This window comes from Theropithecus gelada, chromosome 13 (assembly GCF_003255815.1).
Source record: "Theropithecus gelada isolate Dixy chromosome 13, Tgel_1.0, whole genome shotgun sequence".
Classification (NCBI taxonomy): domain Eukaryota; kingdom Metazoa; phylum Chordata; class Mammalia; order Primates; family Cercopithecidae; genus Theropithecus; species Theropithecus gelada.
In genome coordinates, this window is record NC_037681.1 from 5537801 (window position 1) to 5562363 (window position 24563).

The following is a 24563-nucleotide window of genomic DNA, read 5'->3' on the forward strand; positions in this document are numbered from 1 at the left end:
GCTCTGTCGCCCAGGCTGGAGTGCAGTGGCCAGATCTCAGCTCACTACAAGCTCCACCTCCTGGGTTCACGCCATTCTCCTGCCTCAGCCTCCCGAGTAGCTGGGACTACAGGCGCCCGCCACCACGCCCGGCTAGTTTTTTGTATTTTTTAGTAGAGACGGGGTTTCACCGTGTTAGCCAGGATGGTCTCGATCTCCTGACCTCATGATTCGCCCGTCTCGGCCTCCCAAAGTGCTGGGATTACAGGCTTGAGCCACCGCACCCGGCCGGGAGAAACAATTTCTATCAATGAGGAAATTTTAGCATGTTTCCTAAGTTTTATGTTCATATTAGTTGAGTGCCAGCTTTACTTTCTGGGAAACATAGCTTAGATCTCTGTTCTGGGTGACCTTTCTTCTTTTATATTCTCTTTAAGAATTTATGTGTTAACTTATATGCCAATGTATATGCTAGTTAACAATCTGATAACTCACTGTCCCTGTCCTCAAAAGGGACTGAAGGATGGTGACACTGGAGGGACTACTTTTGCTGGTAGGGCTTTGAAAGATGAATAGGTATTTCTAGGCAGGTAAGTTGGGAAAGGCCACAGATGGCAGCTGAGATCAGAACAAAAGTGCTGGTGAATGCGTGGTGTGTTTAGGGAATTATAAGTACTCCCACTCTGGTTTGTGCAGAGGGAGGGAAAAGGCTAATGAAGAGGAGGCTTCCTAGGCGCAGTGGCCCACACCTGTAATCACTCACTTTGGGAGGCTGAGGCGGATGGATCACTTGAGCTCAGGAGTTCAAGACCAACCTGGCCAACGTGGTGAAACCACATGTCTACTACAAATACAAAAATTAGGTGTGATGGCGTGCATCTGTAGTCCCAGCTACTCTGGAGTCTGAGGTGAGAGAATCATTTGAACCCGGGAGTTGGAGGTTGCAGTGAGCCAAGATCATACCACTGCACTCCAGCTCAGGTGACAGAGTGAGACTGTCTGGGGGATAAAAAGAAAAAAAAAAGGAGGCTTGAGAGATTACTGATTGTCCTTTCGGCCTCTGGTCTATTTGATGACAGTGGTAAGAAGGCACTTTATAAGTGTGTTGGAAGTTTGAGAAAGAGCAGAACAATAAATGTGGAATTGTCAGCTCATAAGTGGTGATTGAGGTAAGAGAATTGGACTAGAATTGAAGAATTATTGTATTCAATAATTGTGTGTACATGTAGTATATAGACCTTTTCCCAAGGAGAGGGTTTTAACATTCCTTAGATTCTCAAAGGGATTTGTGGCCTCCTAATAGTTAAAATCCAGTGGTGTAGAATTAGAAGAGGGCTAGGAACTGAAGTCCTGGAAACTTAAGATTTGGGGAATGGAAAGAGACAAAACTGGCACAGAGAGACAAAGCAAAAGAGGTCAGATGGGAGAAGGAGCAGGAAATACAGAACACATAAAAGAGAGAGCATTTCAAGAATACGGAGATGCCAGTACTGCCAGGTACTGGTGAAGTGTGGCCATGAGAGTTGAGCCCAGAGAGGAGGTGCCTGGGTGGCAGTGGGTTCCTTGGTGACCTTGGCCAGAGCATTTTAAGCTGGGAGGATGGCGGGGGAAAGTGGGGTAGAAAAAGTAAATGGGGACTGAGAAAATGAACATAGGCATACGGACTATTTTAAGGAGTTTGCCTTTGAGTGGGATTGAAGATACAAAATTAGAGGGAGTCTCGGTCAAGGAGAGTTTTGTTTTTGCTGAACTATAATAGAATTAGTTTTCATGACGTCTTGCCCCAGTATTTTCTTTTTCTCTTTTTTTGAGACAAGGTCTCACTCTGTCGCTCAGGCTGGAGTGCAGTGACTCAATCACAGCTCACTGCAGCCTTGGCCTTCTGGGCTCAGGTGATTCCCCCACCTCAGCCTCCCAGGTAGCTGGGACTATAGGCACACACCACCATGCCAAACTAATTTTTTGTAATTTTTGTAGAGAAGGGATTTTGCTGTGATGCCCAGGCTGGTCTCAAACTCCTGGGCTCAAGCAATCTGCTTGCCTCTGCCTCCCAAAGTAATGGGATTACAGGTGTGAGCCACTGTGCCCCCGACCCCCAATATTTTCTTACTTGACCACAATATAAGTTTTATATCCAGTCAAATTGACAAGGTCTTTTATATACTCTAATGTTGAGTCCATTTTATATTTTAAGACTTTTAATGTGAAATAGTAGGCAAATGGACTATACTCAAGGGAAAGCACTGAAAATGCAGATGAGAGGAAATGATTGATGGAACAAGTAACCAGAAAGGTGCACAAGTGGTGAGATTAGGCTTGGGATAAAGAAGTGAAGGTTGATCAGATACGTAAGGCAGGAGGTTGAGCTCAAAGCTTAGAGCCTCGTTTTATCTGAAATATAAGGCAAATGCATCCTCTTAGAGAGAATAGTCTGAAGAAAGTAAAGATGTGGATACAATGTTGAAGTAGTCTCTGGTTTGTTTCTCATATATAAAATAAAAGTATCCTACAATTAAAAATCATTTTTCTTTAAACTTATTTGTAAGTTGAATATATTATAGATTCTTATTTTTTAGATTTATGCGTCTTCTGTAGCACTTTATTTGTTTATTTTTTGAGACGGAGTTTCACTCTTGTTGCCCAGGCTGGAGCGCAATGGCATGATCTCGGCTCAACACAACCCTCCCAGGTTCAAGTGATTCTTCTGCCTCAGCCTCCCGAGTAGCTGGGATTACAGGCACGTGCCACCATGCCTGGCTAATTTTGTATTTTTAGTAGAGATGGAGTTTCTCCATGTTGGTCAGACTGGTCTCAGACTCCTGACCTCAGGTGATCCACCCACCTTGGCCTCCCAAAGTGCTGGGATTACAGGTGTGAGCCACCACACCTGGCCTTCTATAGCACTTTAGAAGGAAAGATTTGGGAATTAGAGATATGATTTCAAAAAGAGATGTGAAGGAGGCCTAATCTGAGAAGGAGAGAGGGGTACATAGGAGAAATAGCATTATGAAAGATCTGACCCTTTGAGGGATAGGAATTCAAGTTTGCATGCATTACTTTACAAGTAGTAGCTTAGTTTGCATTACTTTACAGGTAGCTAGCTTACATTGTATGTAATTTAAAAGTTCATCAGTAATTGTTAAATTTATTGTAGATTTCCCCAACAAAGCTGTCTAATGAGCTCATAATCAAAGAACTGAAAGGATCTTAGAACATGATTAAAACATAATCAAAGAACTGAAAAGATCATGAAGTTTAATTCTTAGAAATGTTTGTGTCTTCAAGATTATTGCTTGACCTAAGTAGTTTTTAGATTTCTTGCAGAATATTTTCAAAGACTTTTTTTTTTTTTTTTTTTTTTTTTGAGATGGAGTCTTGCTCTGTCACCCAGGCTGGAGTGCAGTGGCATGATCTCAGCTCACTGCAAGCCCTGCCTCGTGGGTTCACACCATTCTCCTGCCTCAGTCTCCAGAGTAGCTGGGACCACAGGCGCCCGCCACTATGCCTTGCTAATTTATTTTGTACTTTTAGTAGAGACGGGGTTTCACCGTGTTAGCCAGTACAGTCTGGATCTCCCGACCTCGTGATCCCCCCCGCTTCGGCCTCCCAAAGTGCTGGGGTTACAGGCGTGAGCCACCACGCCTGGCCTCAAAGACCTCTAGTAGTTAGTTACTGTGGTAGAGTCTTGGACCAGTGCTGACAGTTACTTTATTAATGTATCTATTATAGAGAGAAAAATTCACAAGCCTCAAAAGTGTTTATTACATCTGACCTATGTGGACAAAAGTTCCTGTGCTTTTTAGTGGAGTCCCAGCTCCAGTTACGGTAAGTGTATGTGTTTCCCATTGTTTCTGTGTAAATAACTCAGCACTCCTTTTTCTTTTTCTTTTCTTTCCTTTTTTTTGGCTAAGTAGTTTTATTTAGAAATAATTTACCTGTCATAAAATTAACATGTTTTAACTGTACAAATAAATGATTTTTAGTAAATTACAGTGTTACACAACCATCACCACAACCCCAATTTTACAAGATTTATATCACCATACAAAGATTTCCTTGTGCTTGTTTGCAGTCAGTCTTGTTCTCATTTCCAGTGTCAGGCAACCATGCTAGGCTTCTGCCTTTATAGATTAGTTTTTTCTGGACATTTATATATATATAATGTATGTACACACAGTGTATGTAGCTTTTTGTGTTTAGCTTTCACTTAGCGTGATGTTTTTAGGATCCACCATTTAGTAACATGTACCATTATTTCATACCTATTGCTATGTAACAGTCCATTGTATAGATCTACCATGTTTTGTTTATCTGTTCATCAGTTGATGGACTTTTGGTTTATTTCCACCTCTTGACTACTGAGAATTATGACGGTATGAACAGTTGAGCAAAGGTCTTGAGCAAAAATGTGGACATATGTGATTTTATTTTTCTTGAGTAAATACCTAGGGTTGGGTCGTTGGGTTGAATGGTAAATTCATGTTTAACTTTTTAAGAAATCACCAAACTGTTTTCCAAATAGCCTGTATCATTTTATATTCCCACCAGCAAAATATGAAGGTTAATGTCCCTTTATCCTTGACAGGATTGGATATCATCACACTCTTTGATTGTAACCATTTTCTAGTGGTTGTGAAGTGGCTTTAATTTGCTTTTCGCTATGCATTCTGATGTTGATCATCTCATGAAGTTATTAGCCATTCATTTATCTTCTTAGGTAAAATATCTATTCAGATCTTTTGCCCATTTATTTACCTTCATATTTTGAAATACGATAGATCACAGCAAGTTACAAAATAGTAAACAAGTCTTGTGTACCTTGCATTCTTTTTCCCTCATAGGTAACCTCTTATATAACTATTTAATACATTATCATAACCAGGAAATAGATGATCTACACACTTTATTTCAAATTTCATCAATTTGACATGTGCTCATTTATGTGTATATATGATTCTATGCAGTTTTTTCACATGTGTAGATGTGTGTAAATACCACCACCATCAAGATACAAAACATCTTTGTCTCTCTTATGTTAACTCCTTATAGTCACATACGCCATTACCCACCAATCCTGGCAGCTACTAATTCTCTATGTTGATAATTTGACATTTGTGAATGTTACATAAATGGGCTCATACAGTATATAAACTTTTGAGATTGTCTTTTTCTGTTCAGCATAATACTTTTAATACCCATGCAGGTTGTTGCATGTATCAAGTTTCTTTTTTTATTTTATTATTTAGCTGTGTAAAGTTTCAAGAGAGTAATGATAAAACCCAGCTCATCTTTGGTTCAGTGACCAACATACCAGCAAAGGATGCAGCACCAGTGGAGGTAATGTAGGCACATTTGAGAAGTTGAAAATTATTGTGCCTCATCAGATTTTTCAGTCAAAAAATCTGTTAATTTGCTCAGATTGGGAAATAAATTTTTCGTCTTTTTTTTTTTTTTTAGAAAATAGACACCATGCTGGTCTTGGAAGGCAGTGGAAACCTGGTGCTATACACAGGAGTGGTTCGGGTAAGCAAAAAATAGCACTCCATGCATTTAGCAGGACTTCAGACTGCCTCTATGAATATTTTTAATGTTACTTTAGATTGATATTTTAAATTTGTTGTGTTCCTGCCTGCACAATTTGGCAGAAGATTTTTGTTAATAATTCTCAGTGAAGCTTCCCATTCAGGTGGGTCCTAATTTGGAGGGTTATGGCTCACTGCTATTAAATGCATTGGCACTCTAAATCTGTCACAGATGGGAAACCTTCAATGAGTATAGGTAGATTTTTTTTTTTTAAAGTTAAACTAGTTTTGAAATTGAAGCATGGGTACCTTTGGTAAGTACTAAAGTTCTGGTAAAGTTTCATTATATTAAATGTGGTATATGTTAGCTGTATTTTTTTAACATTTGTGAAATATACACAGAGAATGTACATTTTACAAATTTAAATTATGAAATTTAAATACACACATACAGTTTGAATAGTAATGAAGTGAATATTCATCTACCCATTATGCTGGTTGAGAAATAGAATATTGCCAGTGTCCTTATTTTTATTATGTTCTTTTCTGATTACGTCCCATCTTCCCCTGCCCTCGAGATAGAAGAATCCTGATTTTGTGATAAATCAGTTGTTCATATTACTAGTTTTTACGGTTATGTATGTATCACTAAAAGATGCATTATTTAGTTTTCCTTGTTTTTGAATTTTTATATGGAAAAGATACCGTGTATTCTCCTCTGATGTACTTATTTTGCTCAACATTATATTTGTTTTAGATTTGTCTGTGTTGATGCGTAGTGTTGTTTACTCATTCAGTGTTATGTATATATTTAATAGTGTTCCATTGTACCTCGTTTTGTGCTTTGTTTTATTGTACTTCACAGATAACTGCATATTGTTTTTACAGATTGAAGGTTTGTGGCAACTTTGTGTTGAGCAAGTCTGTTGGTCCCAGTTTTCCAGCAGCATGTGCTCATTTTGTGTGTCTGTTTCATATTTTGATAATTCTTGTAATATTTCAAACCTTTTTGTTATTAGTTTATCTGTTATGATGATCTGTGATCAATGGTCTTTGATGTTACTATTGGAATTGTTTTGGGGCACCATGAACTCTACCCATATAAGATGAGGAACTTGATAAATGTTTTGTGTGGTCTGCCTGATCATTTGACCCCTTTCCTGTCTCTGTCCCTCTCCTCCTGTCTCCCTGTATTCTGAGACAAAACAATATTGCAATTAGACTAATTGGCCGGATGCGGTGGCTCACGCCTGTAATCCCAGCACTTTGGGAGGCCGAGACGGGCAGATCACAAGGTCAGGAGATCGAGACCATCCTGGCTAACACGGTGAAACACCGTCTCTATTAAAAAATACAAAATATTAGCCGGGCATGGTGATGGGTGCCTGTAGTCCCAGCTACTTCGGAGGCTGAGGCAAGAGAATGACCTGAACCCGGGAGGCGGAGGTTGCAGTGAGCTGAGATTGCACCACTGCACTCCAGCCTGGGCGACAGAGCCAGACTCTGTCTCAAAAAAAAAAAAAAAAAGAAATTAGACTAATTAGTAGCCCTGTAATGGCCTCTAAGTTTTCAAATGAAGGGAAGAATCATAAGTTTCTCACTTTAAATAAAAAAACTAGAAATGATTAAGTTTAGTGAGGAAGGCACGTTGAAAGCCGAGATAGGTTGAGAGCCAGACTACTTGTGCGCAAGAGCCAACTTATTCATGCAAAGGAAAAGCTCTTGAAGGAAATTAAAAGTGCTATTTCAGTGAACATGGCAACTGATAAAGCGAAGCAGCCTTTCCACTGATATGAAGAAAGTTTTAGTGTCTGGACAGAAGATCAAACAAGCCATAACATTCCCTTATGCTGAAGTCGAATCCATAGCAAGACCCTAACTCTCTTCAATTCTGTGATGGCCGAGAAAGGTGAAGAAGATGCAGACGAAAAGTTGTAAGCTAACAGAGATTGATTCTTGAGGTTTAAGGAAGAAAGCCCTCCCCATAACACAGAAGTGCAAGGTGAAGCAGCATGTGCTGATGTAGAAGCTGCTAAGATAATTGACTCAGGTGGCTACACTAAACAGATTTTCAGTGTGGATGCAACAGCTTTCTTTTGGAGGAAGATACCATCTAGGACTTTCATAACCTGAGAGAAGTTAGTCCCTGGCTTCAAAGGACAGTCTTACCCTCTTGTTAGGGGCTAATGCAGCTGGTGACTAAGTTGAAGCCAGTGCTCATGTACCATTCCAAAAATCTTAGGGCCCTTAAGAATTAGGCCAAGTCTGCTCTGCCTGGGCTCTATAAATGGAGCAACAAAGACTGGATGGCAGCACGCCTGCTTATAGCATGGTTTACTGAATATGTTAAGCCCACTGTTGAGACTATTGCTCAGAAAAAAGATTCCTTTCAAAATATTACCGCTCATTGATAGTACACCTGGTCATCTAAGATCTCTGAGGGAGATGTACAGGAGATGAATGTTGTTTTCATGCCTGCTGACACATCTGTTCTGCAGCCTGTGAAGGAGTAATTTTGACTTTCAAGTCTTACTATGAAATACATTATTCAACTAGAACTGCCATAGATGGTGATTCCTTTAAGGGATCTGGCAAAGTCCATTGAAAACCTTCCGAGCCGGGTTCAGTGGCTCACGCCTGTAATCCCCCACTTTGGGAGGCCGAGGCAGGCGGATCACAAGGTCAGGAGATTGAGACCATCCTGGCTAACAGTGAAACCCTGTCTCTACTAAAAATACAAAAAATTAGCCAGGGGTAGTGGTGGGAGCCTATAGTCCCAGCTACTCGCGAGGCTGAGGTAGGAGAATGGCGTGAACCCGGGAGGTGGAGCTTGCAGTAAGCCAAGATCGTGCCACTCCACTCCAGCCTGGGTGACAGAGCGAGACTCCATCTCAAAAAAAAAAAAAGAAAAAGAAAAAGAAAACCTTCTGAAAGGATTCACTTTTCTAGATGCCATTAAGAATCTTCATGATTCATGGGAGGAGGACAAAATATCAACATAAACAGGAATTTGGAAGAAGTTGGTTCCCACCCTCATGGATGACTTTGAGGGGCTCAAAACTTCAGTGGAGGAAGTCACTGCAGATGTGGTGGAAATAGCAAGATAATTAGAATTAGAAGTAGAGCCTTAAGATGTGACTAAACTGCCAAAATCTTATGATTAAACCTGAACAGAATTGCCAAACTTGAACAGAATTGCCAGAATCTTATGATCAAACTTGAAGAGTTGCTTCTTCTGGATGAGCAAAGAAAGTGGGAATATACAGAAAACAAATATTAAATGGCAGATTTAAATCCCACTAGGCCACTAATTAAATACAATGGTCTAACACAAACAACAGACTAGCAGAAGGGATTAGAAAATACAGCCCAACTATATATGTTGGTTATAAGAAGCTTTCTTCAAATATAATGACATAGGTAAGTTAAAGGATGGAAAAAAGATATATTATGCAAACAATAATCAAAAGATAGCTGGAGTCACTATAAAGTGGGGAAAAAAAATGACCAGGAACAAAGAGAGACTTCAGTTAAAGGGCCAAATCACCAAGAAGGCACCCTTGAATATTTTATAAATGTCAGTTCATTCCATTTGGTTGATAATGTTGTTCATGTCCTCTCCATCCTTGGCAATTTCTTTTCTTTTTTTTTGATACAGTGTCTCGCTCTGTCACTCATGCTGGAGTGCAGTGGTCAGATCACAGCTTACTACACCCATGACCTTGTGACTCATGCAGTCCTCCCACCTCAGCCTCCCAAAGTGCTGGGATATTACAGACATGGGCCACCGCACCCAGCCTGGCAAACTTTTTATGTAGGAGTTCAGACAAGTATCTTAGCCTCTATGGGCCACACGCAGTCTCTGTTACATATTTGTCTTTTGTTTTTTTTTTTTTCCTTAACCATTTAAGTACGTAAAACCTATTCTTAGCTCACAGACTGTACAAAAACAGAATACAAGCCAGATTTGGTCATGGAACATAGTTTGCTGACCAAGGATCTAAATAGATGCAGAGAAATCATTTGATGAAATCAAATATCTGTGATAAAAAAAATTCTCAGCAAACTAGAAATAGAAGGGGACTTCCTCAAATAGATGAGGGACATTCAAAATTTTCACTGTGCCTCCTGGTGAGGAGGAAGGGAGGGCCATGACTTTTTTCTTGGTGTTTGCAAAGAGTAGGGCAGGTATAGTGAAAAGTTTCTGTCCTGATTGGACACTCTTTTCCCAACACTTTGGCTGGAAAGAGTAAGAGTTTCTTAGTGCCTGTTTTGTCTGTGAACATTGGAATGTCTGTGTTGCAGACACTTTGAAAGCCTGAGGCGTGGTTATGTAAGGAGTCAAAAAAACCAAAAACCTAGGGAATTCATCATTAGGTCATTCCTGGGTCTCAGGTTACTAGCCAGTTGGTCTTCTTTTCTTTACTTTTTCAGAATCTTCTGTTAATTGCATTATAAATTTTTTTCAGTTTTTTTTTTTCTTTTTGGTGATTAATGGGGGAAATAGCATGGTATGTGCTTATCCCATCTTTTCATAAATTAGGGGTCTGAGATAGCTTTTAAAAAATTATGCATAACTAGTTCTCACTGTTATTTTTGTTTTTTAAGCCTAAGGATTTTATTGGTGCAACTCCTATTATTTTGTTAGCTTTTGAGTAGTGTATTAACATGAATATGTATATTGTTAAGGTCTCATTTTAGTTCTGAGCATCTCCTTTTTAGTCTTACCATGTTTTCAGCCTGTACAGATGTGAATTTCTGTTTTTCCTAAGTACCCTACAGATAGCCAAAATAAGGAGTGGTTAGCATGAATTGTCAACTCATTCTTTTTTTTTTTTTGAGACGGAGTTTCGCTCTTGTTGCCCAGGCTGGAGGGCAATGGCACAGTCTCGTCTCACTGCAACCTCCGCCTCCTGGGTTCAAGCGGTTCTCGTGCCTCAGCCTCCCAAGTAGCTGGGACTACAGGTGTATGCCACCATGCCCAGCTAATTTTTGTATTTTTAGTAGAGATGGGATTTCACCATGTTGGCCAGCCTGGTCTGGGACTCCTGACCTCAGGTGATCCACCTACCTCGGCCTCCCAAAGTGCTGGGATTACAGGCATGAGCCACCGTGCCCTGCCGACTCATTTTTTTTAAGATCAAAGAATTTATTCTAATTTATATAGAGTATTTTTGAGGAAGAAGTAATTGAGAGTTTATTATTGAAGACAGATTGTGTGCTGGAGAGCAATTTGAGTTAGGTTGGATTTAATTTCTTGAGCATTACCTGACCTTATTTTCTAAGCCCCTGGGGGATAATTGGTGCTCTTTCTCTCAAGGTTTGAGACTTCTAAGATTGTTGCCTATAGTCTCTGAAAGCTTAGTGTTCTTACTGTCTTTATGACCAAAAGGTAGAAGAGTGCATAGTGTACAGATTTTTATAGAATGTGTTGACTATATTAACATTCCCCTCCTTGCCTGCAAAAAAGTCTTCAGTAATGAAGAGAAGGAATCCAACCAAGAGAAATTATACCAAGTTGTGGGAGACCTAGGTGGGCAGATCGCTTCAGCCCAGAAGTTCAAGACCAGCCTGCATAACATGGTGAAACCCTGTCTCTACCAAAAAATACAAAATTAACCAAGTGTAGTGACATGTGTCTGTAGTTCCAGCTACTCTGGAGGCTGAGGTGGGAGGATCACTTGAGCCTGGTAGGTTGAGGCTGCAGTGAGCTGAGATCATGCCACTGTACTCCAGCCAGGGTGAAAGAGTGAGATCTTGTCTCAAAAAAAAACAAAAACAAAAACCCAAAATTATACCAAAATATTTGCAGTTGGATGGTGGAATTGGATAGATTATTGACATTTGAATTGTTTCTTTGTTGTGTTTGGTGAGCATAAACTTAGAAATATCAAAAGAAATATATGTTTACGTTCCTTAACATTTTATTTAAGGATATGATGCATTAAAAGCAATATTTTTTTTCCGCATGTTTCTATTGCTTCAAGGTGGGAAAGGTTTTTATTCCTGGACTGCCAGCTCCTTCTCTGACGATGTCCAACACAATGCCCCGGCCCAGTACTCCACTTGACGGCGTTAGTACTCCAAAGCCTCTTAGTAAACTCCTTGGATCATTGGATGAGGTAAGAAATGGACTAGGTGTTGTCAGAAAGTTAACATTTTTTAAAGAAGTTTGGTCAAATATTAGTTCTTTCCGTGGTTAACTTAATTTTAATTAGTACTTGGAGAATAAATGTTTTCAAACAGAAGTGATTCAGTTAACATACATTGACCTCCCTTGTGATGTGTGTGATACTTTTTGAAGGTGCTGGAGAGATGGAAGTGATACATTCTTTTCCATCTAGGGATCTCACAATTGTGTGGAGTTGATGTACTGTCTGCATAAGAAATTAGAATTTAAGAAAGACTCATGACTTACGAATGAGGAAAAGAGAGTACCATCATTGATTGACTGATGGGAAGATAACATCCAATGGGAGGACATGGCAAAATCAAAGCCTCATCTCTGAGGCTGTCAGTCTTGGTTTGGACCTTGGGGATGAGTAGGATATCTGTAGGTAGAAAGGAACATTCAGGGCAAGGGGGAATCACACAGGCACAGGCAGGAAGGCCAGATAATGTGGAACATTTTTTAATGGATATTTGTATCTTCATCTCCTAATCATTAGTTAAGGACTCAATAAATCTGTAGAATAAATACTTATAAAAGTACAAGTAGGGTGCGGCAGGATAGAGTTTGGATAACAATACTCTTTTCTGAGCATTTTCTATGTGCTAGGCATTGTTCTCAGTGCTTTATTAGTATTATTTCCTTAGAACAGCTTTATTGAGAAGATACTACTATGAAATGAATCTTTTTTTTTTTTTTTTTTTTTAACAAATGAGAGGTTACAAATGAAATAAACCTAATAAGTGGTAAAACTGGGATTTATACTCTTACTAATCTGCTCTTAAAGGAAGAAAGAATGAAAAGGTGGTTTTATTCTGAATGCAATTGCCAGGGCCTTACAGGATTTTGAGAAAGGAGTTGCGAGGTTTTGGATCTGTGTTGTAGATAGGTGTATTTTGGGATTAAAGATAAGGAGACCAGTTAGCCTCCAAGTGAGGTTGTCTGTGTCAGTGGAAGAAGTATGAAGAGGGTCTGAATATGTGTGGAAAGGAGGGAATCACATGAGAGGCCTTGAGACGTAGAAATGAGTTTGACAGCTGATTGGTTTTGTGCTCCTGGGCTGGGGAAAGGTGATGTCACATGAGGCTCCGAATTCTCTGAATGACCTGGGAAGGTACCTGGATTTACCAAGTTAGGAAGCCTGGAGAAAAGTGGTGTGTATTTAAAGAACATGTGAGTGTGGATGTTTAGGGACAGTTCAAAGGGAAGGTTATTGTTATCAATTGTATTCGATAATGTCTGTGTCTTCATTATATTTTTAAACATGTGCAACATTGAATTTTTTCCTTCACACCAGCACATTTGCAGAACATTCAAAGGGGAACTGGAGAAGTGTCAGAGTGTTTTGTGTGATTCGGAAGAATTTCTTTTATAATGGAAAATGATTTCCAACTTTTTTAGAATTCTATAAGCCTAGTAACAATGAGTGCCTTTTTGATAGGTGTAAGGTCATGGAAATAATAGTCTAACACATTGGCTGATGGCTTTTCCACTTCTCTGGAAGATTTTGCTAGTAGACTTAGAGCCAGGACCAGTGGAGCTGAATTTTTCCTGGTGACTTTTAGAGTAGAATCTGGAATAGAATAAATACATCTTAGTCTTGATTGTCAGTGTTGACAAGATATTCACTTAGAGATATATAAATTGAATTAAAGGAACCAAAAAAGGATCAGTGGTCATGACTGGAGATTAAGATTGGAAGCATCTGCATGTAGATAGTAACTAAGATTATTTAAATTTTTTGTTTGCATATCTGTAGTAGAGCAAATACATACTGTTCCTGTATTTTTGAGTAAATAATTGCCTATAAGGGAAATGCCATGAAATGCTGGTCTCATTTGTTTGCTTTTTCATTATTGTCCTTTCTTCCTGGGCTCTTAGTGCCTCAGCTGCCTCAAATCACAGTTTAGTTTTTTTTTTTTTTTTTTGAGATGGAGTCTTGCTCTGTTGCCCAGGCTGGAGTACAGTGGTGCAATCTCACTGCACTGCAGCCTCCACCTCCTGGGTTCGAGCAATTCTCCTGCCTCAGCCTCCCATATAGCTGGGACTACAGGTGCCCACCACCATGCCTGGCTAAATTTTGTATTTTCAGTAGAGATGGGGTTTCACCATGTTGGCCAGGCTGGTCTTGAACTCCTGACCTCAAGTGATCCGCCTGCCTCGGCCTCCCAAAGTGCTGGGATTATAGGCATGAGCCACTGTGCCCGGCCCACAGTTTAGTCTTTAGCCCTGTAAGGTTGCTAACGGTGCTGCTGGCTTCTCTCCCTCTTAGCTATGACTTTCCTTGCATATTGTCAGCCTTTCCATATATTCCTCTTACCACCAAAATTTGCAGATGGCCAGAGCAGGAAAAGCAAGGTTCCCCAAGAACGCTGGCCCCTTCCCTGCAGTTGCTTTCTTCAGATGAAAATGTTGGCCCCCTTCCCTGCAGTTGCCTTCTCTCCTAGATCTTGGTCCCTCAAGTCCAGGTTGCTTCCACAGTTTTCCCACAGCCATCAATTAGATGTTTTCCTTTTACCTACCTTTTCTAGTTGTTTTCTGTGAGGACCTTGGTTTGCTGGTACTTCATTGTATCTGGAACAAAATGTTTTAAAGAGCCAGGGTCTTGCTGTGTCACCCAGGCTGGAGGGCAGTGGCTATTCACAGGCTCACTACAGCCTCAAATTCCTAGGCTCAAGTGATTCTTCTGCCTCAGTCTTCGCAGTAGCTGGGACTCTACAGGTGCGCACCAGCGTGCTTGGCTTGGAGCAGAATGTTTTTAAATCATTACATCTTATTGTTTGTTAGACCATGTGCAAAAAAGAAAGAGTTAAGTTTCCTTGTTCTTAATTTCTCAGAAAACAATTCATTTGTGTTATGTTTATGACTTTTTACAGGTTGTTCTGTTGTCGCCAGTTCCAGAGCTGAGGGATTCTTCAAAACTTCATGATTCTCTCTATAATGAGGATTGTACTTTCCAACAACTTGGAACTTACATTCATTCTATCAGAGATCCTGTCCATAACAGAGTCACCCTAGTAAGTATAAACATTTGGTAGCTTTCCAAGAGGTGGGCTGGCATTTCAAATTTGACAGAATAGAAAATTTTATCTGAAAAATGACAACAAACATTTCTCATGATTTAAAAAAATCTATTGTGTCATTTTTTGGCACTATTTTACTTTTTACTATACAGTAATTCTGCTTGTTTTCTACAGTTTCTGTATTTTTAAAAACAGTGAAAATGAAAGCTTGTTGAGTCAGTTGAGTTGTATATTGATATGATTTTTTGTCTTTTCATTAAAAGTAAATGTCCTTTTGATGATGGTGACTCACTGTATAAAGATTAGACACTTTTTATTAAAACAAGCATTTTGGAAAGCATTTTGCAAATAATTACATTTAAAGTTTCTGAAATTTGGAAGTGTTCATTTCTGTTTGAAATTGTTTTTCATTTATTTTATTGCTTTGATAGGCGAAGTCTTGTACCAGCTATTTTTAAGACATTCAAAGACTTAGAATGCACAGATTTTATTTACTTTCTGATTTGTTTCCATCTAGGAACTGAGTAATGGCTCCATGGTTAGGATCACTATTCCTGAAATTGCCACCTCTGAGTTAGGTACGACTGAGAAGTTTCATTTCTAAGACATGAAGTAATTGTGATTTACATTAATAATTGGGGTTTTAAACATTATTTTGCCATTTTTGAAGCCGCTGGATCAAGTTCTTAGCTTTGTAGAGGAGCTTTAAAGAGCTAGGGAGTGCTTTGTGATGTCTACTCTATGTGTGCTCTAAGGCTGGAGTACAGGTGAAGGATGTGCTGGTTCTGTTCCTCTGAGATTCTTCTGTTGAGGAATATAATGCAGTGTAATAACATATGGACATGCCGACTGGGCATGGTGGCTCACACCTGTAATCCCAACACTTTGTGAGACTGAGGCGGGCGGATTGCTTGAGGTCGGTAGTTCGAGACTAGCCTGGCCAACATGGTGAAACCCTGTCCCTATTAAAAATACAAAAATTAGCTGGGTGTGGTGGCGCACTTCTGTAATCCCAGCTACTCGAGAGTCTGAGGCAGGAGAATCGCTTGAACCTGGAATGCGGTGGTTGCAGTGAGCCAAGATCATGCCCCTGCGCTCCAGCCTGGGTGATAGAGTGAGACTCTGTCTCAAAAAAAAAAAAAATATATATATGTATACACACACACACACACACACACACACACACACACACACACGGACATGCCTCTTGCAAGAACATCTGGGAAACAAAGCCTAAGCAACTAGGATATTTCTTGGCATATTTAATTTTTTTTTTTTTCCTGTAATGTATTAATGATGTTTTTAATCTTGAATATCTCAATTTTCAGATAAGTTGTGAAATTAACATAATTGCCTTAATTGAATAAAACTTAGTATTATTGTCAAAATACAATCAGAATTATCTTAATAAATATTGGATTCTGCTTGAATTATTCCTGAAATGCAGTTTCAAAATGCTAGAGGAGAGTATTTCTGAACATAGAATAGTAAACAAAATATTAGAATTCAAGGGATTTGCCAACAAACGTAGGTTAAGAAAAGAATGCCTGTATGATATAAGGAACTTCATGACATCTCTTGGTTTCAAAATCTAACTGTCAAAGCGGGACATTGGCAGATTGTAGACTAGAATGACTTTTTCATTTTAGGAATTTTCACTGGGTGGTAAATGGTATTCCAAGTTGGTATAGAGATTCTTTGCCTTTTAAAAGGTATTTCGTCATCACAAGGCCAGGTACCTAGAAGTATTATAAGCCTAAGCAAAATATATAAAAACAGATAATAATGGAGGAAATTAAATAAATACAAATGTTATCCCTTTAAAGCCAAACAGAAGCCCCATAGCTTATGTACATATGTTTATATATTTCACCTACAAAGGGTTCTCACACACTCATGCAGCATTGGATTTACACTTATTTTGGATTCAGCTACGACATACTCGGTTATTTGGTATTTTAATATTATTTGCTTCCAATCTGTGCTGTGTGAGTGTGCACATTGCAAACTGATGGGACAGAGGATGTGTTGCTGAGGATGGGCCCAGTGGCATGACAGTGGAAAGGGAAAAAGGAATCCTGGAAGAGAGGATATGTGAGTACAAAAACTTTGCAGTTTGGGATTATTTACTACTAAAAGTAGATTTGGGTCTCTTCACAGTGGTAGCCCTGGCCACTCTGAGGGGCTCATTGTATGCCAGTGTAGTGCTATAATTGACGTGGAGCCATTGAGAATGGTATAAAGCCAGGTGTGGTGGGCTCGTGCTTGTAATCCCTCCCCTTTGGAAGGCTGAGGTGAGGGGATTGCTTGAGTCCAGGAGTTTGAGACCAGCCTGGACAACATAAACTCTGTCTCTATAAAAAGAAAAAATTAGCCAGGCATGCTGGCATGTATCTGTAGTCCTTGCTACTTGGGAGGCTTGACCTGGTGGACCACTTGAGCCCAGGAGTTGGAGGTTACAGTGAGCTATGATTGCACCACTGCACTCCAGCCTGGGGACAGAGGAAGACCCCGTTTCCCTTTACCAAAAACAGAATGGTGTAAATTATGTAGTATTAACTCTTAACCCTTTTAAGGCAGAGAGCATGTGAAACATTTTAGAAACTGAACAATGTCGGGAATGAAAGTTATAAAGCTTTGGTTCATAGGCATGTTTACTCATTTAGAACATCATGTAATGCTAGCTAAGCATTGCTATTTGTGGATGCATATATTGAATATTATATATTTACTGAAGTATTTAAGCAGTATTTATATAAATGTATAAACATAGAAGTTGTATGTTTTTCATAGTGACTTTTTTTTTTTTTGAGACGGAGTCTCGCTCTGCCGCCCAGGCTGGAGTGCAGTGGCCGGATCTCAGCTCACTGCAAACTCCGCCTCCCGGGTTCACGCCATTCTCCTGCCTCAGCCTCCCGAGTAGCTGGGACTACAGGCGCCCGCCACTGCGCCTGGCTAGTTTTTTGTATTTTTTAGTAGAGACGGGGTTTCACCGTGTTAGCCAGGATGGTCTCGATCTCCTGACCTTGTGATCCGCCCGTCTCGGCCTCCCAAAGTGCTGGGATTACAGGCTTGAGCCACCGCGCCCGGCCTTTTTTTTTTTTTTGAGACAGTTTCACTCTAGTCACCCAGGCTGAAGTGTAATGGTATGATCTCGGCTCACTGCAACCTCCGCCTCTTGGGTTCAAGCGATTCTCCTGCCTCAGCCTCCCCAAAAGCTAGGATTTCAGGTGCCCGCTGCAATGCCCAACTGATTTTTGTTATTTTTAGTAGAAACAGGGTTTCACCATGTTGGTCAGGCTGGTCTCGAACTCCTGACCTCAGGTGATTCACCTGCCTCGACCTCGCAAAGTGCTTGGATTACAGGCGTGAGTCACCGCGCCTGGCCCATAGTGACCTTTAATTTGTCACCTGAGCTAGAACATCTTTAGAGTGAAAGGGGGAGAGCAGTTAGTAATTGCTGAGGCAATGGATGTAAATCAGTACTGTCTCTGGCAAACTGGGCTATTTGGTCACTTTATTTCTGATTCAAAATTAATGATCGAAAAGCTGTCCTCGGCTGGGCACAGTGGCTCACACCTGTAATCCCAGTGCTTTGGGAGGCCAAGGCAGGCGGATCACGAGGTCAGGAGTTTGAGCCCAGCCTAGCCAACACGGTGAAACCGCATCTCTACTAAAAATACAAAAAATTAGCCTGGCACAGTGGCAGACACCTGTAATCCCAGCTACTTGGTGGCTGAGGCAGGAGAATTGCTTGAGCCCAGGAGTCAGAGGTTGCAGTGAGCCAAGACTGCACCACAGCACTCCAGCCTGGGCAACAGACAAGACTCCATCTAAAAAAAAAAGAAAAAAAGCTGTCTTCAGACCTCTTTTAAGCCCTGTTGAATTCAATAGTTGGTTTTAGTTTCAGATGATTGGTTAGGTAATGTTTGTATCTCTTTGGCTCTTTAGTGACAGTTTTCTTTTCATAATAATTGGCCTTTACATAGTAGAAATTTAAAAACTTGATTATTGAAAGGGAAAAGAAATGCATGCAGAGTAAGAATACTAAAATTAATCTTTGCTTTTAATAGTACAAACGTGTTTGCAAGCAATTAAGTGTATCCTGCCAAAAGAAATAGCAGTTCAGATGCTTGTCAAGTGGTACAATGTCCACAGTGCTCCAGGAGGACCCAGTTATCACTCAGAGTGGAACTTATTTGTGACTTGTCTCATGAACATGATGGGTTATAACACAGACCGCTTAGCATGGACTAGAAATGTAAGTAAATACAATTGTTTTCTTTATGAGTTATTCTGTTAATGTAATGGTTGCATAATTGGTAATGTAACATTGGCATACCATATTCAAAATAATAGAATAATATTAAGGTTTATTGTATCTATATATTGTAAATCAAATCTCATTTAATATTTAATATTAACGTTTTACTAGTAATTATAATTACTGAGCTTTAGAATGTTAAAGCATATATGACTATTTCTTATTTCACCTTTGTAAGATGACTGCAAGTTATGCTAGGATTAGTGATAGTCTTGGTTTTATTGATGAAGAAACTGGATCACAAAGAAATCACAGATCTGTGATTTTTTAAAAAACTATGACTAGACTGCATCTTCTGACTCCTTGTTTAACGTTGTTTTCTGAAGACAAGATTGTCTTTTTACACACATGTTGTTTGGGATGTGAGGAGGAAGGTTTGATTTGAGGGGGATTTAAAGTACTTTAGCCTGAGTATCTACTCTGTTAACGGTATAAAGTCTTATCTCTCACCCTCTTCCCCCAGAAACATCCTTACAGGCCCTTATTAGATTATTTACAAAATCAGCAGAGTGGTGTCTTCAGTATTGGTGATCTCTTTCTAGCTCTGGAGATCCCTCGCAGGACGACCTTGCCTGGGTCACTCTGAAAAAAATCATTCTAGATTGTGATTACCCTTTTTGCAGGTAACTCAGCTCTTCCATTCTATACGTTTTAGCCTTGTACAGCAAATCCATTTTTAAAACTTGCTTTTGTCTCAGTTATAAAAGGAAAATGCGGAAAATGGAGGAATTAAGAAAATAATTCTACTACTCAGAGATAACCACTCTAAACATTTTTGAAGTTACCTTCTGTATAAAAGTATCAATGAAAATTTCCCGTATCATTAAAAAATTTTTCTAAAAAACCTCCATCATTTCATCATAGTGTAGTTTTGTCATAATTGACCCATAGCTAATAATTGCACCTTGTGAATCTTTTGTTTTCCTTATTGTGAGTAATTTATAAACATCCTTTTTCATGAATCTTTTTTTTTTTTTTTTTTTTGAGATGGAGTCTCGCTCAGTCGCCCAGGCTGGAGTGCAGTGGCGCAATCTTGGCTCACTGCAAGCTCCGCCTCCCGGGTTCACGCCATTCTCCTGCCTCAGCCTCCCGAGGAGCTGGGACTACAGGTGCCCGCCACCACGCCCGGCTAATTTTTTGTACTTTTAGTAGAGATGGGATTTCACCTTGTTAACCAGGATGGTCTCGATCTCCTGACCTTGTGATCGGCCCACCTTGGCCTCCCAAAGTGCTGGGATTATAGGCATGAGCCACTGCGCCTGTCCTTCTTTTTCACGACTCTTTAACCACATCTCTAGTTACTTTCCAAGAACTGAATCTTAAAAGAGAGACTGTTGGGTCAAGTAATGTTTGGAAAGGGGTTCCCAGGTGACATTCTTACCAGCATCATTTACAAGTGCCATTTCCCCATAGTGTTTATTTGTGGTGTGGTGAACCTTTGCTAGCTTACTGGGAAATTTTATCTTATTTCTGTATAAGTGAATGGGAATTTTTTTTCAAAGTTTCATCAGTTATTTATAATTCTTATTTTTTGATTTGTATTTCATGTCCTTTGTCTTTGTTCCAGTCTCTTCTCAGTCCAGTGGCCAAAGTAATCCTGTTTGATGAAGTCAGGTTATGTTAGTCGTGCGTCTGCGTAGGATCCCCCAGTGACTTCCCATGCCACTCAGAGTAAAGGCCATAGGCTTACAAGATGCCATGTGACCTAGCCCTTGCTTACCTTCCTGGTCTCATTTTTTAATGCTTTGCACACGTCATCCCAGCCACACTGGCCTCAGCTCTGTTCCCTGAGCACTGCCAGCATGTTTCTGCCTCTGAGTGTTTGCACTTGCTGTTACCTCTGTGGAGAATGCTTCCCTGCCTCTCCGACAAGATGTGCTTAGGTCTTTATTGAGATGTCACCTCAGTGCTGCCTCCTGTCTCTCTATGTAGCATTACACCTGCCTCCATACCTTTAGTGCCATTTACCTGTTTTTTTTTTTTCTTCTCACTTAAATATAATATAGTATTTTTTACTTGTTTTGTTTTGTGTCCCTCCTCCCCCAGCTGGAATGTAAATTCTAGGAAGGCAAAGATTTTTGCTTAGTTTTGGTTACTACTTTCTTTCTCCAGGACCTGTGGTATTGCCTGGCATAGAAGGATACTGAGTGAACATTTGTTGAGTGAATGCCATTTTCCATCTGAGTGAGATACTGTTTTTAAGAGTTTGTGTCTATTTCAGCACATGAAGGAATTGCCCTCTGCAATTTCCTTGAGAAAAATCTTACGAGAAAATAGGGACAATTTTCTTTTCTTTTTTTTTTCCTTTTTTTAAGATGGGGTTTCGCTCTGTCGCCCAGGCTGGAATGCAGTGGCGCTATCTTGGTTCATTACAACCTCTGCCTCCTAAGTTGAAGCGATTCTTGTGCCTCAGCCTCCCTAGTAGCTGGGATTACAGGCATGCACCTCCATGCCTGGCTAATTTCTGTATTTTTAGTAGAGACGGGGTTTCGCCATGTTGGCTATGCTGGTTTCAAGCTCCTGAGCTCAAGTGATCCTCCCAACTTGGCCCACCAAAGTGCTAGGATTACAGGTGTGAACCACGGCGCCTGGCCTTCTTTTCTTATTTTAAACAATTGTATCAACGTGACATTATCTTCAATTTTTCTGTTCTTTATTACATGTGAAAAGATTAAGCCTCATAGAAACTGTAGATTTCTACATTATGTAAAAGCACGTCAGCTTTCTGTAGTTCTGTATATCATTGTCCTTGGAACTTGTTGATGAATACAGATTGTTGTGTCCTAGTCTCTGGCAGAGAACCTATGCCCCCTCGCGTTTCCATGTTTTGGGGAGGACTGAGCACCTACTTATTTTTTCCTTTGCAAAGAAGGACATGGCTCTTTGACTTACTTATTGCATGATAATTATAAAGGAAGGAATAAGGAAATCAATTCTTGAGGCCAAGTTGCTTTGCCATTTATTTATAGGACTACATGGTTAAACCCTTGCTATCTTTTGTCCTCATAGTCAAAGCTTAGGATGAAATGGTCCTCATTGGCAAATGGTTTTTATTTTGCTCTGTTCAGATTTATTCTTTTTGTTTTTGTGGAGTACAGAATTTCTGCCAAAGACTAGTTACACAATTTTTGGCATTTCTTTGTGCTTTAATTTGCTGATGTGTTAAATGAGCGCACTGGACTGTACATAGTAGGAACAGTTGCATTTGGGGTTAACTTTTTGTAGCTTTTGGGCTGCTCTTTTTTTCATTAGCTAAATATTGAATCCCTGCTGTGGGCCAGACATGATGCCAGGTTTCTCACATATACCCTAAACAAAACAGACTGTTTCTCTGGAATTGACTGTCCTGGGGGAAACAAATAATATTTGATACATGTGTTATGATAGATGAAGGGTAGGGGTCCATAGGAGCATATAACAGGGTTGGCTAACCTGAGACACATTGAAAGAATGAAGATTAAACAGATCCATGTATGGTACAAAGAGCCATCCTTATCTGGCAGTTTCTACTATCTCATAACTCCAGGCCTTATGAATCTGATAATTATAGCAGGGACATTCTTTTTGACTGTGGGACTTTGTGTGTGTTATATTTTGGTTGAAGTTTTAGGTAAGATAGCTACTGTTTTATTTGTTGCTTTGATTTCACTGTTATTACCAGGTTTTTTATAATATGTATGAGTTGGGCTGTTTTTTATTTGAATGCTTCACAAGCAAACCTCTCTCAATAACATTCAGTTTTAAAAATCACTTTATTGCTACCTATGTTTAGTTTTTATATAGAAATCAGCTCCGTTTAGGTGAGTGAGTTGATAAATATGTAAGTTTTTTAGCATAGGAAAATAGCCATTGCCATTTATAGAGTTACAGTTTATTAGTTGATAGTCAGTGCCCATGTGAAGTAGCTGGGGCAGCAAAGATTATGCCAGGGGAAATTGAAGAAGAGCAACTTGTAGAAAACTGCTTTTATGTAGTTGTATTAGTTAGAAGATAGGCTCACTATTGTAATAGAAAGGCCTCAAAAGATACAATGGCTCAAACAAAATGTCTGCCTTGCTTACATAACAGGGCTTAGCAGATAAACAGGCCACATAGTTATTCAGGAACCCAGGTTGATGGAGGATCTTTTGTCTTCGGTTCAAAGATTGCCATTGGTTGACTGCGTCCCAGTCAGGTGGAAGGGGCAAAGAGCCTGGAGGAGCAGGTATAGGACTGGACTGGTCCTGGAAGTGGTGACAGTGACTTCCATCTATAATTAACTCTGTCAAAGGGTCACACCTAACTTCAGAGGAGGCAGGGGTATGTGTGTAGTCTGGCTGTGGGTTCAGGAGAAAGAGGAGAACAAAGATTTTCCAGAGTGGCTGCTTGTCTCTACCATAGAATTGTTAGATAGTTTACTGTATATGGACTGTAAATAAATGTTTGCCTAGTTCTAACATTTGACTGATATAGGGTTGATCCTTTGAGACTTCTATGATATGCCTAAAGTTTCTTTTTCTACCAAAGATATGATGTGATCTGTGTCGTTACAGAAGTAGGAGAGGGAAGGAAACTACCATTAAAATCAGTACTTAGGAGCCCAGGCACCGTTCTAGATGTTTGCACATATTAATATGATTTCATTTCATCTTCACAGTAATCTAGAAGAAAGGCATTTAAATAATGACTTTCCAGTTCAAAAATGAGTTTTGATGGCTTTCCTCAGTTTCCATAATTGGCAGAACTGATTTCTGAATCCTTTAAGTTGATCAGTTGACAGGAATGAGTTTATGATTTTTATCTTTTCTTTTGGGGTTGCTTTTCAGTTTGACTTTGAAGGATCACTTTCCCCTGTCATTGCGCCCAAAAAAGCAAGGCCTTCCGAGACTGGATCTGATGATGTAAGCATTATTATTTCTTGGTAATCCAAATTAATTTGTGGATATTCATACTAGTCTCCCACTTCTTGGTATTCCTGACAATTCCTCTATCTTTCCAACACCTTTCACTTTATTTATTTTAATACTGAGTAACAATTATTTTGAAGAGTAGGCTCTGTTACATTTTCTGTGGCCTTTAATGATTATCTAAAAATTAATGTATGTATTACTGCATGATTTCAGTTTGGGTTTGTAGACATTTTATTATCAACTGATCACCTGAAATGACAGCATTTACCTTTTTTATGCAGTGTAAATTTTTAAATTAAAGTTCTCAATCATATCAGGTTCCGTGGTATATTCTTTTTTTTTTTTTTTGAGATAGAGTCTCGCTCTGTCGCCCAGGCTGGAGTGCAGTGGCCGGATCTCAGCTCATTGCAAGCTCCGCCTCCCGGGTTTACACCATTCTCCTACCTCAGCCTCCCGAGCAGCTGGGACTACAGGCGCCCGCCACCTCGCCCGGCTAGTTTTTTGGCGTTTTTTAGTAGAGACGGGGTTTCACTGTGTTAGCCGGGATGGTCTCGATCTCCTGACCTTGTGATCCGCCCGTCTCGGGCACCCAAAGTGCTGGGATTACAGGCTTGAGCCACCGCGCCCGGCCTCTTTTTTTTTTTTTTTTGAGACAGA

At 39.9% G+C, this 24563-nt stretch overlaps 1 protein-coding gene across 1 annotated transcript in view; it reads left to right on the top strand.

Moving 5' to 3' along the window:
- Window positions 1-24563, top strand: part of ANAPC1 (anaphase promoting complex subunit 1) — a 121808-nt gene that overhangs the window by 26219 nt on the left and 71026 nt on the right. Inside the window, exons 11-18 of the mRNA XM_025354990.1 lie at window positions 3709-3804; window positions 5226-5316; window positions 5437-5502; window positions 11489-11623; window positions 14547-14687; window positions 15211-15271; window positions 18767-18954; window positions 23823-23917. Of these exons, the coding sequence (XP_025210775.1) occupies window positions 3709-3804; window positions 5226-5316; window positions 5437-5502; window positions 11489-11623; window positions 14547-14687; window positions 15211-15271; window positions 18767-18954; window positions 23823-23917 (873 nt within the window). The remainder of the gene's footprint in view (window positions 1-3708; window positions 3805-5225; window positions 5317-5436; window positions 5503-11488; window positions 11624-14546; window positions 14688-15210; window positions 15272-18766; window positions 18955-23822; window positions 23918-24563) is intronic.